Source organism: Hemicordylus capensis, chromosome 3 (assembly GCF_027244095.1).
Source record: "Hemicordylus capensis ecotype Gifberg chromosome 3, rHemCap1.1.pri, whole genome shotgun sequence".
In the NCBI taxonomy this organism is placed as follows: Eukaryota; Metazoa; Chordata; class Lepidosauria; order Squamata; family Cordylidae; genus Hemicordylus; species Hemicordylus capensis.
Genome location: NC_069659.1, coordinates 50145747 through 50166501, shown reverse-complemented (window position 1 = coordinate 50166501; position 20755 = coordinate 50145747). Strand labels below are relative to the sequence as shown.

The 20755-nt window shown below is 43.4% G+C and overlaps 1 protein-coding gene across 8 annotated transcripts in view; it reads left to right on the top strand.

Moving 5' to 3' along the window:
- GRAMD1C (GRAM domain containing 1C) overlaps positions 1–20755 on the top strand; it is a 118521-nt gene that overhangs the window by 74831 nt on the left and 22935 nt on the right. For 7 of the 8 annotated variants that reach the window (XM_053305881.1, XM_053305878.1, XM_053305879.1 and 4 more), the window contains 3 exons: positions 11925–12043; positions 16515–16644; positions 18414–18585. In XM_053305881.1, coding sequence (XP_053161856.1) covers positions 11925–12043; positions 16515–16644; positions 18414–18585 — 421 coding nt within the window. Of the gene's footprint in view, positions 1–3381; positions 3401–11924; positions 12044–16514; positions 16645–18413; positions 18586–20755 lie in introns of those variants that run through there. The other variant, XM_053305884.1, reaches the window with a different exon arrangement.

Genomic DNA, 20755 nt, shown 5'->3' with positions numbered 1-20755 from the left:
ATATTTCTCCAGGGAATTCCAAGAGCAAGTGAGTGAGTGTACACATGCCCTTAGAGTTCTTATTGTAAGCTCCTTGGGGGGCAGGGGCCTTTCTGTGCTGCTGGTGTAACTCTTTAAGTTGCCATGGACACTGATGGCATGGTCAAAAAACAGATTGGCTAACATGGCTATCCCTCTGTGGGTGGGTCCGAGGGAGAGCAGTGACTTGGCCTGTATATATCTACACATTCCAGAGTTGATGATCTTTTGAACATGAGAGCAGCTCTGCTGGATCAGGCCCAAGGCCTTTCTACTCCAACATCCTGTTTCCCACAGTGGCCCACCAGATGCCTCTGGGAAAACCCCAAGCAGGACATGGAGGCATGCAGTCTCTCCTGGAGGCTTTACAGACAGGGCTTCTACCCCGCATCTCCTTCAGAAGAGAGTGTGTGGTTTCACACACAAGCCAAACTTTCTCTGAAGTCCCTTTGTGATCCTTGGACCCAGTCCACACACAGATTGGGCGTTGTCTTTCGAATTCTAGCTTATCTTGATGTATTTCTGGGTTTTTAAAATGCTGGTTTTAAGCTACTTTTTCAGAAAACGGCAGAGCAACAAGGGAGAGGCACTGACGTAGAATCATTAAGAGGGATACTCTCTTTAGAAATGCAGGTATAGCTCTTTAGTAATATCTGTCCCCCCCCCCCGCATTGGCTAGAAGGAGTCATGTGATGTGAACTTGCAAAAACAAAAACCGAGAGCAGAGGGGAAGGGCTGCTTCCCTCAGTGTTGCAAGTGTAATTCAAAGTGGCTTTGCTCAACATTTACCCTGCAGCATGAAGCCATGTGCGAATAACCCCCTGCCATTGGTATTCAGAGGCATCCTGCCTCTGAGCCTGGAGGTGTAGTCTATAGCTATCAGGGCTAGAAGCGGTTGATAGACTTGTCCTCCATGCAGGGGCGTAGCTATGATTGAGCAGATGGGTTCAAAGAACCCGGGGGCCCCAGCTTTTGAGGGCCCTCAGCTTCACTCCTCCTTATTTTCTCCATTATCTCTCTCACTCCAAGGGGCCTACAGGGAGAGGGGTGAACATGGGCCCCCTCTCATCTAGCTACACCCTTGCCTACATGAATTTGTCTAAGACCCTTTTAAAACCATCCAAGCTGGTGGCCATCACCACATTCCGTGGCAGATAATTCCATAGATTAATTTACGTGCTGTGTGGGAAATTACTTTCTTTTGTCAGCCCTAAATTTGCTGGCACTCAGTTTCATGGGATGACCTCTTGTTTTAGTGGTGTGAGAATGGGAGAAAATTTTCTCTCTGTACACATCATACATAATTGTATAGACTTCTATCGTATCTCCCCTTAGGCGCCTTTTTTCTAAACTAAAACCCCCCAGATGTTATAGCGTTAGCTCATAAGCAAGGTGTTCCAGGCCCCTGATTATCTCAGTTACTCTGTTCTGTACCTTTTCTAGTTATGTAATGTCCTTTTTGAGATATGGTGACCAGAACTGTGCTCAATACTCCAGATGTGGCCGCACCATAGATTTGTATAAGGGCATTATAATATTCGCAGTTTTATTTTCAATCCCCTTCCTAATGGTACCTTGCATGGAATTTGCCTTTTTTACAGCTGCTGCACACTGAGTCAACAGTTGCTTTTGAAAGACAGTTTCTTCAAAACTGTTTTGCAAAAGACAGTTTCTTTTGGAAGAAAGTAAGTGGTGCAGTGGGGAAATGCTTGACTAACAAGCAGAAGGTTACCAGTTCAAATCCCCGCTGGTATGTTTCCCAAACTATGGGAAACACCTATATCATCAGCAGCACTATAGAGAGATGCTGAAAGGCATAATCTCATACTGCGTGGGAGCAGGCAGTGGTAAACCCCTCCTGTATTCTACCAAAGTCAACCACAGGGCTCTGTGGGCACCAGGAGTCGAAATTGACTTGATGGCAAACTTTACGTTTACCAATACTTCAGAATAAATAGACACCTAATGGCACAGTGGGGAAGTAACTTGCCTAGGGAGGGAGAGGTTGCTGGTTCAAATCCCTGCTGGTGTGTTTCCCAGAATATGGGAAACTCCTTAATACCAGTGATATAGGAACACCAGCGAAAACATCAGCTATATAGGAAGGTGCTTGAAATGCATAATCTCATACTGCACAGGAGATGGCAATGGTAAAACCCCTCCTGTATTCTGCCAAAGAAAACCACGGGGCTCTGGCTTTGTGGTCGCCAGGTGTCGACACCGACTTGATGGCACAATTTTACTTTACTTCAGAACAAAAGCTATAGAATACATAATGTAATAAAAACCATATGCATTGCAAATCTTAAATTGCAACAATTTCTTTATTCTAAAAAGGAAGATAGGCTGAGAACAAAGTGAAAAGTGTCTCGTTGGTGTTAACTGACTTGTACAGAAACCTGACAAAGGGTGTTTGCTTTTCCATAGATGTATATAAGTTTACTGGGCTTTCTCGTTCTCCCCGCCCCCTTTGCCCATTTAAATCTAACACTGGGGGCAGGGGCAGTCTACATGCATGCTTGTGAAAGGGTTACAGAGAAACCTGATAAGGCAACTGTGCCCAGGAATGTTGTTAGGGTTCTTCCATTGCACAAATGGTGGCTTGAGCGGCTTGGAGTGGAATTAATCACAGCATTAGCATAAACCCTTTGAAATTGCTCCCCTGAGATAGGGTTGGAGACTGAAGATATTCTTTAATGAACTGCTAGCAAAAAGAAGAGAGGTTGCTGTTGAAATGAGTTTCAATCCACTTTCCTGCATATCCAGATGTCCTTTGAAGAGAGCCGGGAAACCTGATACTTAGAAATCCTAAGGGGTGTGTGTGTGTGTGCGTGGGAGTTAACAATTCCTGCTTACCTGTTTCCTTGATGGGAGGGGCCTAGAAACTGGGCAAGAGTGAAGCACGACTTCCAGTTCTGAAAACAGACCAGCCCACTTGTCAACTGCTTTCAAGGTGCTTATAGTAGGAAGTTACATAAATGTAGCTCTTTCTCTCGAAGGCGGAGAGCTCTTTTTTCTTTCTTTCTTTTTAAAAAATGCTCCAGGACCTTGGCTTGGAGCATTAGCTCCAGGACTTTGGCCATTTATACAGTGGAGCTTTCTGTGCAGGCAAGTTGTTTTTTACTTTTATTAGATACAAGCTGCATAGGCTGGAAACTGCTTTCAGTCCCGATTGTAAGCTATGTGAAAAGAGCTCTTCAGCATTTTAGGAATTCTGAATTGAATTAAATGATTTCAAAAAGAGAATACTACATCAGCCCATATATACACACAAACAACTTTACTTGGATGTGTCCATTTTCCTGACCATCACTATGAAGTTGCCTAAACTGTGGAACTGTCAGTGTGAGGTTTTGTTCTCTTCTGCTACAAAGGATTGCAGGTAAACAATGAAGAGTGACTACAGGTTTAAAGACCTGAATGAAAAACCTACTAAACTGTATTTTCTTGGGAGCAAACAGTTTTCTTTCACAACTTGTGAATATATTATTTTATTTAGTTTCAGTCTAGCAAAAATGTCTGCATCCCTCTATATATGCAAAGGGACCCTTCTTTTGTTTGATATTACTGTATGTTTAGGCTACTGACATGAGTGGCATGGTTGTATCTTTCAGGAGGATGTTTTATGTAAATAGCAACTAGTTAGCATTAATTCTTTAGGAGAATGTTCAGTTCACCTGCATTTGTAGTGAATGAATTGCATGTTACATATGGAGTTTGGAGAGGAGAGCTGGTCTTGTGGTAGCAAGCATGACTTGTCCCTATAGCTAAGCAGAGTCTGCCCTGGTTGCATCTGAATGGGAGAGTTGATGTGTGAGCACTGCAAGATATTCCCCTCAGGGGATGAAGCTGCTCTGGGAAGAGCAGAAAGTTTCAAGTTCCCTCCCTGGCTTCTCCAAGATAGGGCTGAGAGAGATTCCTGCCTGCAACCTTGGAGAAGCTGCTGCCAGTCTGTGAAGACAATACTCAGCTAGATAGACCAATGGTCTGACTCAGTATATGGCAGTTCCCTATGTTCCTATGACAGCAATAGTATTGTTGTGAGTTTGGCTGATGGGAGTCAGAGGAGGTTGAGCTTTTGGCAATAGAACCTCAGTGTTTTTAATGGCTGGATATTTCCTGAATGGACAATTCACCTGCAGGGTTTGGAGCTTTGGAAGAGAGCTTCATAGAAGTGTGTACATGCATGTAAGAGTTTCTAGCTGGAAGTAGATGAAACTGGGATTACAGCCTTCCTGGGGGACTGTTTTGCTGCATGATGAAAGAATGTCTGTTTGCTTCTAATCTGCTCTGCTTATATATTTATAAATACAGCAAATATTATGTTGAGCATCGTCTATGGATCCTAAGTATTTCTTCTACAAATGAAAGGTATTTCTGTTCGCACAACAGGGAAGAGTGTTTCTCTGATTCTCCCTTCCTGTTGCAGCCCTCTTAATGAATGCCATCCTGTTCTGGAGGATCTTCCAACACTTTGCCGCAGATTGGTATGGCGGGGACACGGGGCTGCCGAAGGACCAGCAAAAATTGCCCCCAAAAGAAAATGCGCAAATGGAAATGCCTTGGTTTTTGTGGAAGAAATACTTAAGATCCATGCTTGGATCTGATGTTCAGAATCCTACCTGCAGACTATGATGTTCCCACTATATCCTTCCTGCCACAGGCTTGTGTGCCCCACTTAACACTCCCATGGGTCAGGCGATTTTTTTGGGATAGTTCATGATTTGGCATGTGGGAGTAACTACTACAACCACTACTATGAACTAGAGTGGAGGATGAAATCAGTAGAAGTTGTTGACCTCCACCCCATGGTGTGTAGAAGGGCTCTGGTGTGACATGGGGAGGGGTTGCAGTCTGGAGGGAGGAATGAGTGAAAAAGCCCCCCCCCCAAAGCCCCCCCCCCAGCAGGAATTAATTGTGCTTGCACGAGGTCTTCACTGGATCAAAATCACTGTAAGTTTCCAGAGCTCTTTCATCCTAAGGAAACTAGATCCTGTTTCTAGCACTACCCCTGGAACTTTTCACCACTTGGGGAAAGAGAGTGCTTAACATATACTGTAGTTAATATAGTAAGCTGATCAAAGCAATTTATCCTCTTGTTTGCATTCTGAGATATCTCCTCAGAAAAAATATTTTTAAGACCAGTTGTCAGGTTCTTTGACTGCTATGACACTTAAATGTAGCTCTCTTGCTTCCTAGAAGGCCAGAGTTATGATCAAATGGTATGACATTTTTTTCTTGTGTGAATATGATGTTTATTTCTCAACAATGGAAGAAAAATAAACCTACCTATGAGGGATGTTGCCAGGAGCATCTTAAAAATTTAATTTCTTCTCATCTTTTTAGTGTATTTATAGAAAGTACTAGGTACTATATTACAGAAAGTTAGTGATCTTGTTTTATGCTTTTTTATGCTGGGAATAATCAGGTTGAAATAATTAACTTTGTGGCTAATAAACTTAGTGAAATAATGAACTTAGTGGCTTGCATACCGTGCAGCATTCCATGGGTGTTTTGTGCACCACAGATGCTGCTATATCTTCCAAATGCAAGTTGTGTTCTAGTTGTGCTCTAACTTGTGCTAATGCACAGGGTAGTTACATGATCAGATTGGAAATAATGGCTGTGTGATCATGCAATTCCTTTGCATGCTTTCAGCATTCTTATGGCTTGCATTTGGAAGATGCGGCAGTGCACAAAAACGCTGCACAGTTTTTGAGGCAGCAAATTTAGTTGTGTGTCAGTGTTCTATACTGGAATCTTAATAAACATGATAAAGATCATTGTTGTTAGCAGTTCTGCAGATAGGATAAATTAAGACACTGAGATCAGGGTGTGGTGCAAATTGTAGGAGACTCAGAGGGAAAGCCCTGAGATGGGCTCCCCGTGACACTTCCATCATCCCTCCCAGCTTACCTGAATGGGGAGGGAGGAGGATACAGCAGTGGGCAGATGGGCTGGGCTCCTCACCCTTGGATGGTGGGAGAAGGAGGAGAAGTTGGTATGAGGAGATGGGTTGGGCGATTGACATGGTTGCGCCTAGGCGTCCTCTCCTGACCCGCTAAGGTTGCCAGCATTTCATTGCCAGAATGAGGGACACAAGTTGTGTGTGCGGGGAGGGGGAGGTGTATGCAGTGGTAATCAAGAGCCTGAGTATCATTAATGTATATGTAATTGAATTATATGCTATTGAATAATGCCAGCATTGTTATTATTTATAACGTATTCAAGTTATGCCACTTTTCAACCACAAACTTGTCAAAATAAGAAGCTGCTCATCCCGCCACCAAAATGAGGGATAAAATGCTGTCCCTATAGGGACCAACATTTCATCCCTAAAATGAGGGGCGTCCTGTGTAATGAGGGACAGTTGACAACCCTACAACCCACCAAGCTCATGTGCCTCCCTGGTATACAGATGAGTTGCAGACAATAGCAATAGCACTTACATTTATATACCGCTTTATAGCCAGAGCTCTCTAAGCGGTTTACAATGATTTAGCTTATTGCCCCCAACATTCTGGGTACTCATTTTACCGACCTCGGAAGGATGGAAGGCTGAGTCAACCTTGAGCCCTTGGTCAGGATCGAACTTGTAACCTTCTGGTTACAGGGCAGCAGTTTTACCACTGAGCCACCAGGGGCTCATGAAGCAGGCTGATAGACAGCTTGAGTGTTGTTGTTGGAAAACTCAGAATGAATGTGACAGAACACAGGCAAGAGCCCATATTAAGGCCTACTCTATGGCAGTGATGGCGGCGAAGAAATCCTACTTTCCCGCCACCATAGTGTCTGCTCAATGTCGTCCCATGGAGCTTTTTCTAGTGGTTCGGGGCCTCCTAGGTGAGGACCCCAAAGGCCATCAAACAGGACCCTCGGCAGCCCACTGTGACCAATTTACGTTACATTTTGAGTATAAAATCACTCACATCCATTCTGATTTGGATGCTAAGATTTTTGCGGTGCCAGAACTGGATGTTGCCAATGCACCGTCTGGTCTTGTTATATTGGATGGTTTTCAGACTGTGTTGCCTGAGGAGGTGGACAGGCTGCTTGAAAGGCTGAGGCATACCACATGCGTACCCTTTCCCTTCATAGTTGGTGAAGGCTGCTAGGGAGGGACTGGGTCCATGGGTGGCGGGAGTGGTGAATGCCTCTCTGGAGCAGGGGGTGGTGCCCCCTCAGCTGAAGGAGACAGTCATCAGGCCCCTCCTAAAAAAGCCCTCATTGGACTCAGATGATCTGAATAACTTTCAACCAATTTCTAACCTCCCCTTCTTGGGCAGGGTGTTGGAGAGCGTGGTGGTGTCTCAGCTCCAGGCTGCCCTGGGTGAATCTGATTATTTAGATCCTTTCCTGTCTGGCTTCTGACCTGGATATAGGACAGAAACTGCCTTGGCCGCCCTGGTGAATGTCCTATGCTGAGAGATATACAGAGAGAGTGTGACTCTGTTGATTCTCCTGGACCTCTCAGCCACTTTCAATACTACCAACCATGCTGTCCTTCTGGGACGTCTCTCTGGAATTTGGGGGCACGATTATACAGTAGCTCTGCTCCTACCTTGAGGGTCATACTCAGAAGGTGGTGCTGGGGTACGTCTGCTCCACCCTTGGTCTTTGGCTTATGGGTTGCCACAGGGGTCTATTCTGTCCCGCATGCTGTTTAACATCTACATGAAACCTCTGGAAGAGGTCATCCGTAGGTGTGGGCTGCAGTGCCATCAGTATGCTGATGACACCCAGCTCTACTTATTTTTTAAGTCAGCAGACACCAGGGAGGCACTGGATGCCCTGAACCATGGCTTCAGGCTGTTCTGGACTGGATGGGGGCAAACTGAAACATAATCCAGATAAGACGGAAGTGTTTTGGGTGGGTAAAACTGATTATCTGAGTAGTGAGGTAAATCTGGTCTTGGACAGGGTCACACTCCCTCTGAAAGACAAAGTCTGCAGTTTGAGGGTGCTGCTGGACCCAACGCTGTCCTTGGAGGCACAGGTGGTGGCGGTGTGCAGAAGTGCCTTTTACTAGCTATGGCTGGTGCGCCAGCTGAGACCCTACTTGGAGAAGTTGGACCTGACCTCAATAACTCATATTTTGATAATATCCTGATTAGACTACTGCAATGCACTTTATGTGGGGCTGCCCTTGAAGATGGTTCAGAAGCTTCAGCTAGTTTAGAATGCTGCCGCAAGGATGCTCGTGGGTGCAAGTTGGTTCATGAGTATCGCACCTATCCTGCAGCAGCTTCATTGGTTACCAGTTTGCTTCTGAGCTAGATTCAAGGTGCTGGTCTTCACCTTTAAGGACTAGCTTCACCCATATGAACCTTCCAGGGCCCTCCACTCATCGTCTTATGCCCTGCTCATGGCCCCACCACTAACAGAGATCTGGTTGGCGGGGACTTAGCCTTCTTGGTTGTGGCCCTTCAGCTTTGGAACGCTCTCCCTGAAGAGCTTCGCCATGCTCCCTCCCTCAGAGTTCTTAAAAAGCAACTAAAACACATCTTTTAAAAGAAGCTTTTTAATGTTTCACCTGTTGCTTATATCTGGTAGGTTCTTTAGTCTTTAATTTTTTTTGTAATTCTCAGTTTTTAGCTTTTTAAAGAATTTAATTTGAAATTTTAAAAAAACATTCTAATTGTGGTTTTAGCTTGGGTTTTTAACTTTAATTTGGTTAATTTTATTAGTCTGATTTTATATTGTAACTATTTTATAAATGTTGTGAGCTGCCCCGAGCAGTAATGTACTGGAGGGGCGGGGTATAAATATTTTAAATAAATATAATAAATAAGCTGTTGCTGCCAAATTTCCCTCCTTCATCTGCCAAGGGGAAGAGCAAAAGAAGCTGCCACAGAGTCTTTTACCTCTGTCTCTCCTTCCCCTTGTCCCATAGTGACTCAAAATAAGCTCAGACGAAACCCCACTAAGACAGCTGCTCTTATTCAGTCCTCGTACTGGCCAACAGTTGGAGCCAAACCTTTTTTTGGATGGGGCAGCACTGTCCCCAAAGGAGGTTGTCTGTGACTTGGGGGTTCTTTTGGGCTTGCGCCTCCTGCTTGAACAGCAGGTGGAGGCTGCAGCTAAAAGTGCATTTGCCCAGCTTTATCTGGTTCACCAATTACGCCCTTATCTTGATCAGCAGGCACTAACGACAGTGACTCATGCCCTTGTCATTTCTCGCTTAGATTACTGTAATGCACTTTACCTAGGGCTACCTTTGAAGACTATCAGGAAGCTTCAGTGGGTCCATAATGCAGTGGCTCACCTACTTATGGGTGCCAAAATATATGATAGGGTAACACCTCTCCTGCAGTCTCTGCACTGGTTACCCATCCGCTTCCAAATTCAATTTAAAGTCCTGGTTCTTACCTTCAAAGCCTTGCGAGGCTTGGCGCCTGTTTACCTACAGAATTGCCTCTCCCATATCCAGTTCCATCCCATCCTGTTAGATCATTTCAGATGGCCCTTTTGTCGGTCCCTGATTTCCGAGATGTTCGGAGTTCTAGGACCCACGAAAGGGCTTTTTTGGTTGCTGCCCCGCTTCTTTGGAATTCTCTTCCCTTTCAGATTCGTCTAGCCCCCTCTCTTTAAATCCTTACTGAAGATCTGTCTTTTCCGCCGGGCATTTGCCCTGTAATTTACTTTATTTCCTTTCCATTATCTATTTTAGTTTGTATTTTTAATGTAATTTTTAATTGTAATTTTTAATATTACCTTATTTACATGTCATTGTACACCGTCCTTGGAGTGGGCGGTATATTAAATGCTTCAATCAAATAAATAAATAAATAAATAAATGGTGAATGGGCCTTTCTCCCGAGGTCACTGCGTCATTGCTGAGATATCTGAGAGGAAGTCCCTTCACCGAGGGGTAGATTGAGAGGAAGCAACACATCCCCTAATCCTGCTTCTCATTTCCAGGGATTCTGCATCCCCAGGTGCTTTACCTTCAGCCACCCCCCTGCTCTAAACACTCCCTTCGGGTGTCTGATCCTCTCTTTAGTCAAACTGCAAAACTGACTCCAGACTGCTTCTCTGTCCCCCACATTATTTATTTATTATATTTATACCCTACCTTTCTTCCATGAGCGAACTCATATACAGGATTCCCAGGTGGTCTCCCATCCAGACATTCACTGGGAGGAGACCAGATGGGGAAGGGATATATCTCAGTAGTAGAGCACAGGTTTTACACGCAGATGGTCACACATCCAGTCCCTGGCATATCCAGGTATGCCTGGGAAAGACCCTTGCCTAAAACCCCAGAGAGCCACGGCCAGTCAGTTTAGGAAATACTGACCTGGATGGACCGAGTCATATAAGGCAGCCACATACGTCTCTAGCTGAAGCAAGGCTGCTGCATTATTATTTCTTCAGACCATGCTCTCAATTTTGTGGGCTCTCATCTAACGGGTATTACATTCCAAAGGCTGGGAAAAGATTACCAGCAATCAGGAAAATATATCTGGTTTTTAGGGGCCATTAAGGTTCATTTGATAAAGTCCCTGGCCAACCATCACTGGTGGTCACTTCCAGTGACTGAGATTCCCAGACTCCCAGTAATATTGTTCTTGCTGCTTTTTGTTGTTGGCTGAAGTACCAGCAGTATGGAGAGTAAAGGTAAAGTGTAAAGGAGTCGGTGTCGACTCCTGGCAACCACAGAGCCCAGTGGTTGTCTTTGGTAGAATAACAGGAGGGGTTTACCATTGCCTCCTCCCTCACAGCATGAGATGATGCCTTTCAGCATCTTCCTATATATAGGTGTTTCCCATAGTCTGGGAAACAACGGCGTGGATTTGAACCAGCAACCTCTGGCATGCTAGTCAAGTCATTTCCCACTGCGCCATTAGGGTAGTGTTCAGGAATAAATAAGGTGTTTTCCCTGACCTCTGTGTTCTCAAAGGCCATTAATGATGTTCTTTTGCAGTAGTATTTAGAGGCTGGAGATAGAATTACACTCTGGAAGGATGGAGAAGCTACACTGAAATAAAATATTTATTAGTTACGTGTACTTGAAATGTATCTTAACTTTTTATAACTGGTTTGCATTCATGGTATGTTAGGAATCTGGTTACAGTACTGGGGTACAATCCAACAAGTACTGTTGCCAAGCAACCTAGCAGAAAGTTTTGAAAGGCTCCTGGTGTATATGGATAATTATCTACAAATCAAATGCATATGCTTTAGAGAGTGTCTCCCCATTTCGAACACATTGTAATAGTAATTAAATATATGATTACTGGTCTAACAAAGGAGGTGCAGCATGTGGAGATGTCCTCTTTGCAAGATAGCAGACAAGGAAGAAAGCAATTTAGTGGTGGTCACCAAGGCATTGTCACTTGAGAGATGAGATTTAAAAAAACAAAAACAACACAGAGTAAAAAGCATTCAGAGAAAGAGTTTGCTTATTTTTCTCCAGCATTTGATTTGCTAACTTACGCTGCTTTGCTTTATGTGCTATTTTGTTGTTGTCCTCTTGATTGACGCCTCTTTAGCAGCTGAGTGCGGAAACTACTTGACCTGAAGACAGCTGGCTAAGAGGAAATTGTGGTATTGTTATACCTAATGTCAGCTGAGAGGATGCAGCTGTTCACAGCATTTAAAATGACTTGGACTTTTTATTTCAGGAACTGGGATAGGTTAAGAGGATTGTAGTGCTCTTGAATCTCCACGGTATGGAGATGTTTTGGCATCTTACGATCTTAAAGAAGACAATTTACAAGTGTGTCCTCTGCTTAGGTAAATCAGCAGGTACTATAAAACAGACTTCTAGAAATAGTCAATCAGGGACCCTTTAGCCAAATAAAAGGATTTGTTGTTTTTGTTTCTAAAGTCTGTAACTTTAAAAAATTAAAAGCCTTACATGGTTATTGACCCAAGTGTACTTAATTGTTTTTCTGTTCCAGAGACTGACCAAGCAAGAATTCTGGCAGCTTGTGCAGCAGAGCTATGGCTCTGAGCTGGGCTTGAATGTTGAAGAAATGGAAAACATTTATTCTTCCTCTGAGGAGAATGGACTCTCTAGGTAAAAGGATGCTATAGCTTGTCTCTCTTTAAGTGGCGTGTATTACTGATGTCCTATTTTGTCTGTCTGTCTAGCGTATTTCTGTACTGCCCAAAACTTGCCTCTGGGTGGTTTACAATTAAAATCATTTAAACATTAAAATCTGTGAAAACCAAACATTAGAAGTATTAAAACTATATATACTAGCTGAAACTGCACAGAGCATCTGTGCACTAGTTGGGCCCAGCCGTGCCCCGCCCCCCACGCCGTCATGGCCAGCTTTCTGGTCGGCCGGCCATTCTCCCCCCCCTCCGCTGCCCACTTCTGCCCCGCCTTTTCTCCCCCTTTCTCCCGGAGACCAGGCCATGGCCTGCCACCTCCTCCTTACCTCGGCAGTCGGGCCGCCTCCCGCCGCCTCCTCACAGCGGCCTTCGGCCTTCCTCCTCCTCCTCAGGCTGGCAGGGAGCCATCATCCTCCCCGCCATCTGCCCTCCTCCTTGGGAAAGTGTGGGTTTTGCCCTCCGCCCAGTCGTCTCCTCATGCGAATTCTCCTCTCGCGAGAGTTCTGCCACACATGTGATTTCCGCCACACATCCCCACGCATCTGACTTAGGAAATTAAGTACATAGATTATAAACTATACAAGGTACTGGAAACGATACTAACCAATGCACAGAGTTTGAGGGTTTGGGTTTTTTCTTTCATTTGCAATATTCTACCTCCACCCCATATAGATATAAAGTAGGTATAACTTTGCCCTTTAATTCTAGGCTGGTTTAGATATTAATGTGCCACCTAATGGTGCAGCGGGGAAATGACTTGACTAGCAAGCCAGAGGTTGCCAGTTCGAATCCCCGCTGGTATGTTTCCCAGACTATGGGAAACATCTATATTGGGCAGCAGCGATATAGAAAGATGCTGAAATGCATCTTTTCATACTGTGCGGGAGGAGACAATGGAGGCAATACCACCCCCCCACCCCCCCGTATTCTACCAGAGACAACCACAGGGCTCTGTGGTCACCAGGAGTTGACACCAACTTGACACACTTTACCTTTACTTAGATATTAATGTAGGCTGCCAAAAAGGTTATACTTATGGTGGCACTGAACACTTGAGCACTAATATAGAACACTCTTTATGCAATTGGGCATTGTGTGTGGTAGAAAGTATGTGAGACACTTCCAGTCAGGGTCGGACTGGAGGCACTGAGAGGGCAGTGGAATGTATGTGAGGAGGGCGCCGGGTTTTGAGCAGAATAGTAATTAAGGTTGAGAGTCAGGGCGCAGGGGCACCCTGCGGGTGGGGTGCATTGGGAATATGCCCTGTTGCCCTGTGGGCCAGTCCAATCCTGCTTCCAGTGTACACTTGGCAGTGGGGAAAGAACCACTAAAAACTGGGTTTGTTTCTTGTTCCATTTTGCATGTGCGTGATTGATCTTTCAGTTCAGATGCTGACTTGAAAAAGTCAATTGGTAACTGATTCGGACACCCTGAAGTGGTTTAGGTACATTTTGTGCAGAATAATATAGAACTCTTTTGCTTGCAATGCAGCTCTATAAAACAAATACAATAACTATTTCCATTGAGGAAAACAATATTTATTTTTAAACTATTTTTGAAATTTTTAAAGGTTTCCACAGACAAAAAAACATATAACAAGATTTTTTTAAAACAGAAGAAAATATATTGATCAGGATGAATGGTAGGAGAAACTGCAGTGCTGAGGAGAACAAGAAGTTTCTAGCCTTAATTCAAAAATTCTCTGTAATGAGTTCTTGTTACTGAGTAATAGCCAGTGGGTTGACAAGCCTCTGCTTGAGCACTTGGAGGACTATCAATCACCGCTAGGCTTTGCCTGTCACTCTCTTCTCCTCTCCTTCTTTTCAGATAGCTCATTGAAAAATATCTCTCTCAGCCCTATCTTGGAGACGCCAGGGAGGGAACTTAGAACCTTCTGCTCTTCCCAGAGCGGCTCCATCCCCTGAGGGGGAATATCTTATAGTGCTCACACTTCTAGTCTCCCATTCATATGCAAGCAGGGCGGACCCTGCTTAGCTAAGGGGACAAGTCATGCGTTCTTCCACAAGACCAGCTCTCCTCTCATTGGATGTTGGGTTGAGGATTAGTTCTGGTTCACTAAAAAAGCCTCTCTGAACTGATTTTTGAATCTTGGTTTGGTATGACTTCTACCTGACATTGGTGGCGCTGCCATGTTTACTTTGCACACACATGGGTGACTCATATGATAAAGAGCATTTATACATTAATTGCTTTGAGTTCAGTGCTGCTATAGGTGTAGAGTTGTATGGGCAAGTGGTAACATATAAACCAATGCTAAAATAGAATTTGTGGAACTAGAAAGCAACATAGCCCAATGAAAGGTGCCTTATAGCCTAAAATGTCACTGTATTTTCAAGGTTGTTGCATATCTCTTACTGATGGTAATATTTCTACCTGCCTTGTGCTGATTAATGCATTATATTTGACTGCTGATATGTGTATTTAGCAGCTCACATGCAAAGTGTTTACCTGATGCTGGAAAGAGCGTAGCCACATACATAAATGTGGAGGAGGATGTACTATGACTAGGCTGCAGAATTGGGTCAGACTTGATGGATCTCAGTAGGCAGAGGGATCCCAAGAAGGTCTACCAAATGGTCTTGAAGTACAGAAAGGTTTGAATAGAAAGAAGCAGTATTTGAGATATCCCGGTCCCAAATATAGGACAAATAGAACAATCAATATAGAACCTTAAAAGGAAGTACCAGCACCTTGAATTGCACTCAGGAATGCAAATCAGTGAAGTTGTTTCAAAACAGATGAGATGCATTCCCTCTCTGACCTGCACCAGCCAACAGCCTAGTTGCTGCATTTTGATCTAGCTGACGTTTCGGAGAGATTTTCAAGGGCAGCCCTACACACATCACACTGCAGTAGTCAAGCCTGGATGTTATTAAGACATGGATGACCCAGACTACTTGCATCCAAAAGGGTAAGCCTAAGCCTGGTAGAAAGTATTTTGTGCCTCTCAAACACTGAAAGGAAGAGCTGGACCTAAGAGCTCTCTCGAACGGCAAGCCTGCTCCTTTAAGAGGAGTTCAACCCTTGCCAAAACAGATTAAACTTCCTAGGCCAGATGGGCCACCTATCAGTAGAATCTTATCTGAATTGAGTTTCAGTTATTGGTCCCCAGCTAGGACAGCTTCTGAACTAGCCCATATTTTCATTTCAGGGGGGCTTATGGACTGAAAAATCCATCTGTATTTCTCAGGTTGCCCCCATCTTCAGAAGTTCTCTCCCATTATCTGTGCCTTGTAATTTGGTGGAGAAAATGGGAGGAGAGTATGGATGAGCTTAGTATAAACAGTGCTTCACTGGTCCTCATTTTAGTGCCTTATTGTGTGCCTCACTGCAGTGACCCCTGCTGGAAAGCAGGGACCACTGAGACCCCTCAGCAGCCCAGGATCCTGGGGGGACCCAAGCGGAGCTGTTCCCTGCTTACTATGACTTTGGATATGAGGGAGGGGAGGTTAAATTGCCCTTCCTGGCTCCCTTACTCATAGCAGAGTAAGGAGCAACCATCAGTTGCTTCTCTCCAGCTTATGATGTCAGCATACTGACCCCTTCCTGTGCTTAGCAGCTGCTCTCCCAACTTCTGCCAGACTTCCAGATCATCCAGAGCTCCATTGCTATGACAGTGATAATTGCCGTGGACAGTTGCATGCCAAATTCCCCTCAGAATCACACTACATCATGTCATCATGTACTTCATGGGTCAGTTTGAGGAAAAAATGGTGGCTGGCTGAAGCTGGCTGCTGGGAAGAGCTATAGTGCTTCCAGCACTGCTGATGCCACCCACAATGGTGTAACATACAGGAATTATTTTTTTAAAAGAAAAAAACACTACTTCTAACGAAAAGTAAGCTGACCCCAGAAAACATTAAGAATTTTGCGTTCCTATCTCCAGATACATAGAAAACCCTCTCTCATTTTCTCTGCCTGAGAATGGAGTACTTGGGATCAGCATTAATTGCAATGTAGTGTCATTCTGAGGGGGCTTCTGGGGAAAAATGGCAACTGCCAGTAGGCTAAGGAATTTCTCAGGACCCCTCAGAAATTGCTGAAATTGGCCTTAATTTTTGCTACCTTTGGTGAAGGAAATGGGAAGAGAGTTTCAGATCAGCTCTAAGTCTTCTGTGCACGCACTCTATACAGTACATGTAACTGAAAAGCAAATTTCAAGTAAGTGACTCTGTTTTCTACCTAAGCAATAAAACAACATTTCTTCCTCCATTATTGAACAGAAGTTGGGCTTTTATTATCCTTCGATGAATTTTGCAATGTCAGTCTTTCCTCATAATTGCAAAAACAGAAGAGTTGTGTTATGTGACACAAATGTTGCACTCTTTGCTTTGAAATCCTAAATACTGATGTATGAACCACTGTAAAATAGATATAAATGAACTCTACTACTATTTTTGTCATGATAGATCTAGCCTTTGTGATGAATCTGGGGAGAAGGATGAAAAGCCATCTAAAGCAGTTGGTGTAACTCGAGAAGCCATTACTCAGATACTTGAAGCTGAAACAGAGTCTCTTAATGGAATCACAGTGACAGAAGTAAGCTGTTAGAGACTCTCCTTCCTGTTAATGTTGGAGCTTATAGTATAACTTGTGCTACAGTTTTATGAAGGGATACATGGCTCCTTATTGGGGCGGGGAGCTGCTCCCCCTATATATTTTATATATATTTAAAAAGTTGTGTTTTTTATATTGAGGGAGGAAGCTGCCCTCCCTATATGTAAGTCCTCTTTGAAATGTGCAAAATGTATTTTATAACTTATTATTGACTTCATTGTAACTCTAAGCTAACACTTTCCATTTAGTATAAGATTTATTTATTTTATTTATTTTTTACATTCATAACCCGCTTTTCCTCTGAGGAGCTCAGAGTGGTGTATATGCTTATTTTTATCCTCACAACAACCCTGTGAGGTAGGTTAGGCTGAGAAATACATGACTGGCCCAGAGCCACCCAGTGAGTTTCATGGTTGAATGGTGATTCGAACTCAGGTCTTCCTGGTCCTAGTCCAACACTCTAACCACTATGATATGCTGGCTCTGATGAACTGAGACTGGCAGCAACTTGCTGGAATAGCAATAGCACTTACATTTATATACCGCTTTATAGCCGGAGCTCTCTAAGCGGTTTACAATGATTTAGCATATTGCCCCCAACATTCAGGGTACTCAGCAAGTCTTTGGATGAGCTGAGATTTGTACAACACACCATTGTCTAACCTGACTGGGTTGTTTAAGGCATGGCTATAATTCCTGATATGAAATTCAGATATTTGCTCAATAGATTTCAAAGTGCTGATTCACTTAGACATTATATAATCTTCATTCATGTTAATATGAAGTGGTGTTTTGGTTTTTTGGCATTGGATATCACTGAAGTTTCATTACTGTCAGTATGAAACATTCTCGTTCTTGTAAAAATACATCAGCATTCTATTCGGCACATAGTTTGAATTTTAGAATTCTTGAAGTTCTCCAGTTCTATATAAATTATGATAATGGCAACTTTACTTCAGTAACCACTATAATAATTAGTATTTATGTAGCCTCCCCCACCCCCCACAAGTGCTCAGGCCATTTCGGATCTATTATTTCCGTGATCCTTGCAAAAACTCTGTAATATACCAACACCACAGTAGTCCCCAGTTACCAACAAGGAGTTACGGCTGACAGAAAGTGGCTTGTCTAGGGCCCTCCCTCTGTTCATTGTTGAGTGGAGAGTTGAGCTCAGAACTTCCTGGCTCATAGCTAATGGTTGCGCCCAGCCCATTGCATCTACTCTTCAGGATATAGATTTAGAAGTCTACAAAGAGGGAAGAACAGGCTTGTGGTGTTTTTTTAAATAGCTTCCTTATTTTAGTTAACTCTTTTTTGTTGTTGTTGCAAAGTTGCAGTGTGCTTAAAAGACAGTGAGGATTGTTGAGCAAGAGGCACTGCTGTCATAACCCTCATAAATAATGTCAATGGGGCACACATGGAAACTCTGTGCAGGCCCCATTGAAAAGAACAGAAATTGCACATCAGCCTCATTGAGTGGATTATATCCATAAATCTGGAAATGTATGTTTGTTAGAATTTGTAATGGAGAACAGCTATTTGGACCCATCTTTTCAAGAGTTTGTCCATCCCTGTCATTTTTAGGAACAGCTGGTGCTTGCAGAAGGTAGAGGACTGGAGCTAGGAAGGATGGAACTATGACTTGTCATGTTACTTTCTGAGTGCAAGGTCCATGTAAAACAAGTATGATGATGATGGCCATGAGCGGAATTAACATGGCTCACACTGCTTGTGACTCTCTCTCTCCCTAGGGACCAGAGTCAGAGGAGTGTCATTGTGACAAACAGGACAGGAGGATTTCTCTGATGCATTCAGAAAAGAAGCCAGCTGAATTAGCACAACGGAAACCTTCCCTGAAGACACCAAATCTAAATGAAAATGTCCCTCAGGAGCAGAGCAGTGCCTCAGAAAGTGATGGAGGAGGTAACTAGTTCCCATTTTATCAACACAACCCTTGAAACCTGGTGCCAAGGATAGCAGGCCAGTCCTATAACCCTATTATTTTGGCAACTGCTACTCTGTCACTTCATCAGTGTACCTTTGTCATGCTCCTGTGCACCCGCTTGCAGCAGCATTGTAGAAAACACAAGGATTGCATTAGGAACAAATTTAATCTTGCAACAATACCAGTCTTTCTAACAACATCCCTGACAGTTTCACTGCCATGTATCAGTTGTGCTTGCTGACAATGTCCCCACATTAGCCATGTGTGGAAGGCTCCAATCAACACACAGTGATGGCAAGCAGGCACTCCAGGTTGGTGTCACGATGCACAAGCAGGCTGCCAAGAACATCCCACAGAGCATCTCCTAACACAGTCTCCAGGAGCCCATGAATTGAAGAGGAAACCATTGAACAAAAGGCCAGCGGCTGATACTTGCTGTTACAAGCCACAGAGGTTCCCAGGGGTTTGTATCACCTTGCACCCAAACACAGCCAACAGCAGCCCTCAAACAGCCCTTTTCACAGGAAAAAGAAGGCTAAACCGGGAAGGAAGTTTTCTCTTTGGAGCAATTGGCCATCTCCATAGCCTAGTGGTTGAGAAGAGGACTATATGTAGAACCCATAGGCTTTACATTCTATTGTGGTAGCAACGAATTGTGCACGGACAATGTGTCGAACACATAACACACTTGTGCTGGTGTCCGAGCATAAGGGCAACAAGAAGTCATCTGGGGCCCTCCATTGATTCCTGTGAGACTGGTTTTTTGTTTTTTGTTTTAACATATGCTGCTGCTTGTAATTCTATCAGAGGGGACATATGCCCAGTAGGCAGTGTAGAACTGTTAGTAACTCCCTTTGTTCTAGCCAAGTGAAATGAATTGCTGGTGTAGTGAATCTATGTATGCATAACAGTACCATTGTGCCAGTAGCAATTGGTTATTGCCCATACAAGGGACAGAAGTGGGCTGAAGCAGAGACAAGGCAAGAGCAGGACTTCGATCTTGTGTTACATAACAAGTTGTGCATTTATCTAAGGAAAATAGCGTTTAACTTTTCTGGGTTTTTAAAAAGCCCATTCAAAAATACCATTTGAATTGTTGTTTTTATGTTTTTAAGTGTGTTGAATTTAGTGTGTTATGTGGTACCGTTTGTGAACTACCCTAGAAGCAGAAATACTTCCACTGAAGGGTGGAATATAGAACTTTTTATAAATCAATGAATATACATTCCAAGGGGATCGTTTTTCTGCAAAAGTGAATTATTTTCCCCAAGTAAGTTTTGCTGTATTTTTTAAAACCCAGAATTCTCACTCTGCCCACCAAATTCAATTTGCATAATATTTAAGTTGCTATAATCTGAGTTCTGTGTTGCTTAGATACATTGGCATAAAAATGAGTTCAGCAAAGGCTGGATTTTCTTATTCAGTATTAGATTCTGCACATGGATATAGAAGGTACGTTTATCACGTAACAGTAGTCATTGGCCTTGGAACAGAAATCCAAATTGAATAGGCAAGTTTCATATTGCACAGGTGGGATGACTTTTTAATACTCTTCATTCTTTTTCAAACATGTTGAAAATGTTAATCTCAGGACAAAAATCAAATTACAGCTAATCTGTGTGGAGACTATTTTAATCTTTAGCATTTTATTTTTACAGCCACCCCTCTATAGTAGCTACAGTATAGCAGATTCCTTTGCTTTCTCCTTCTTTCTGTCTCAAAATAATAAGAAATGGGACAAGTCCTTTCATTTAGTCTGTGTTTTCTTATGAAATGTTGTCTTAAGAACATGGGAAACTTGTTAATGTGGGAGCCGTGAGAAAAAATTTGCCTGCATTGACAGGTGATGTCATCTCATCAAGATTAGATGAGGTAATCTTGTATATCTAATTGGCATGTGGGGTTTGGTTTTTAACATGCAAATTGTAAAAAGGTGACCTTCAGATTGATATGCCAAACAATTGCTTGAAGGCTGACTGGAAGACATCATTGGAAAGGTTTTTTCTGGGGCACACCTCAGTAGCTGTGTAAACTAGCTCTCAAAGAATAATGGGGAAGGTGGGAATGATTTAAAGATAACCCTGGTGGGTTGGGGGCAGTTCCTGTAGCCAACTCCTTCCCAAGCTTTTTAAAGCTGCAGAGTCTATA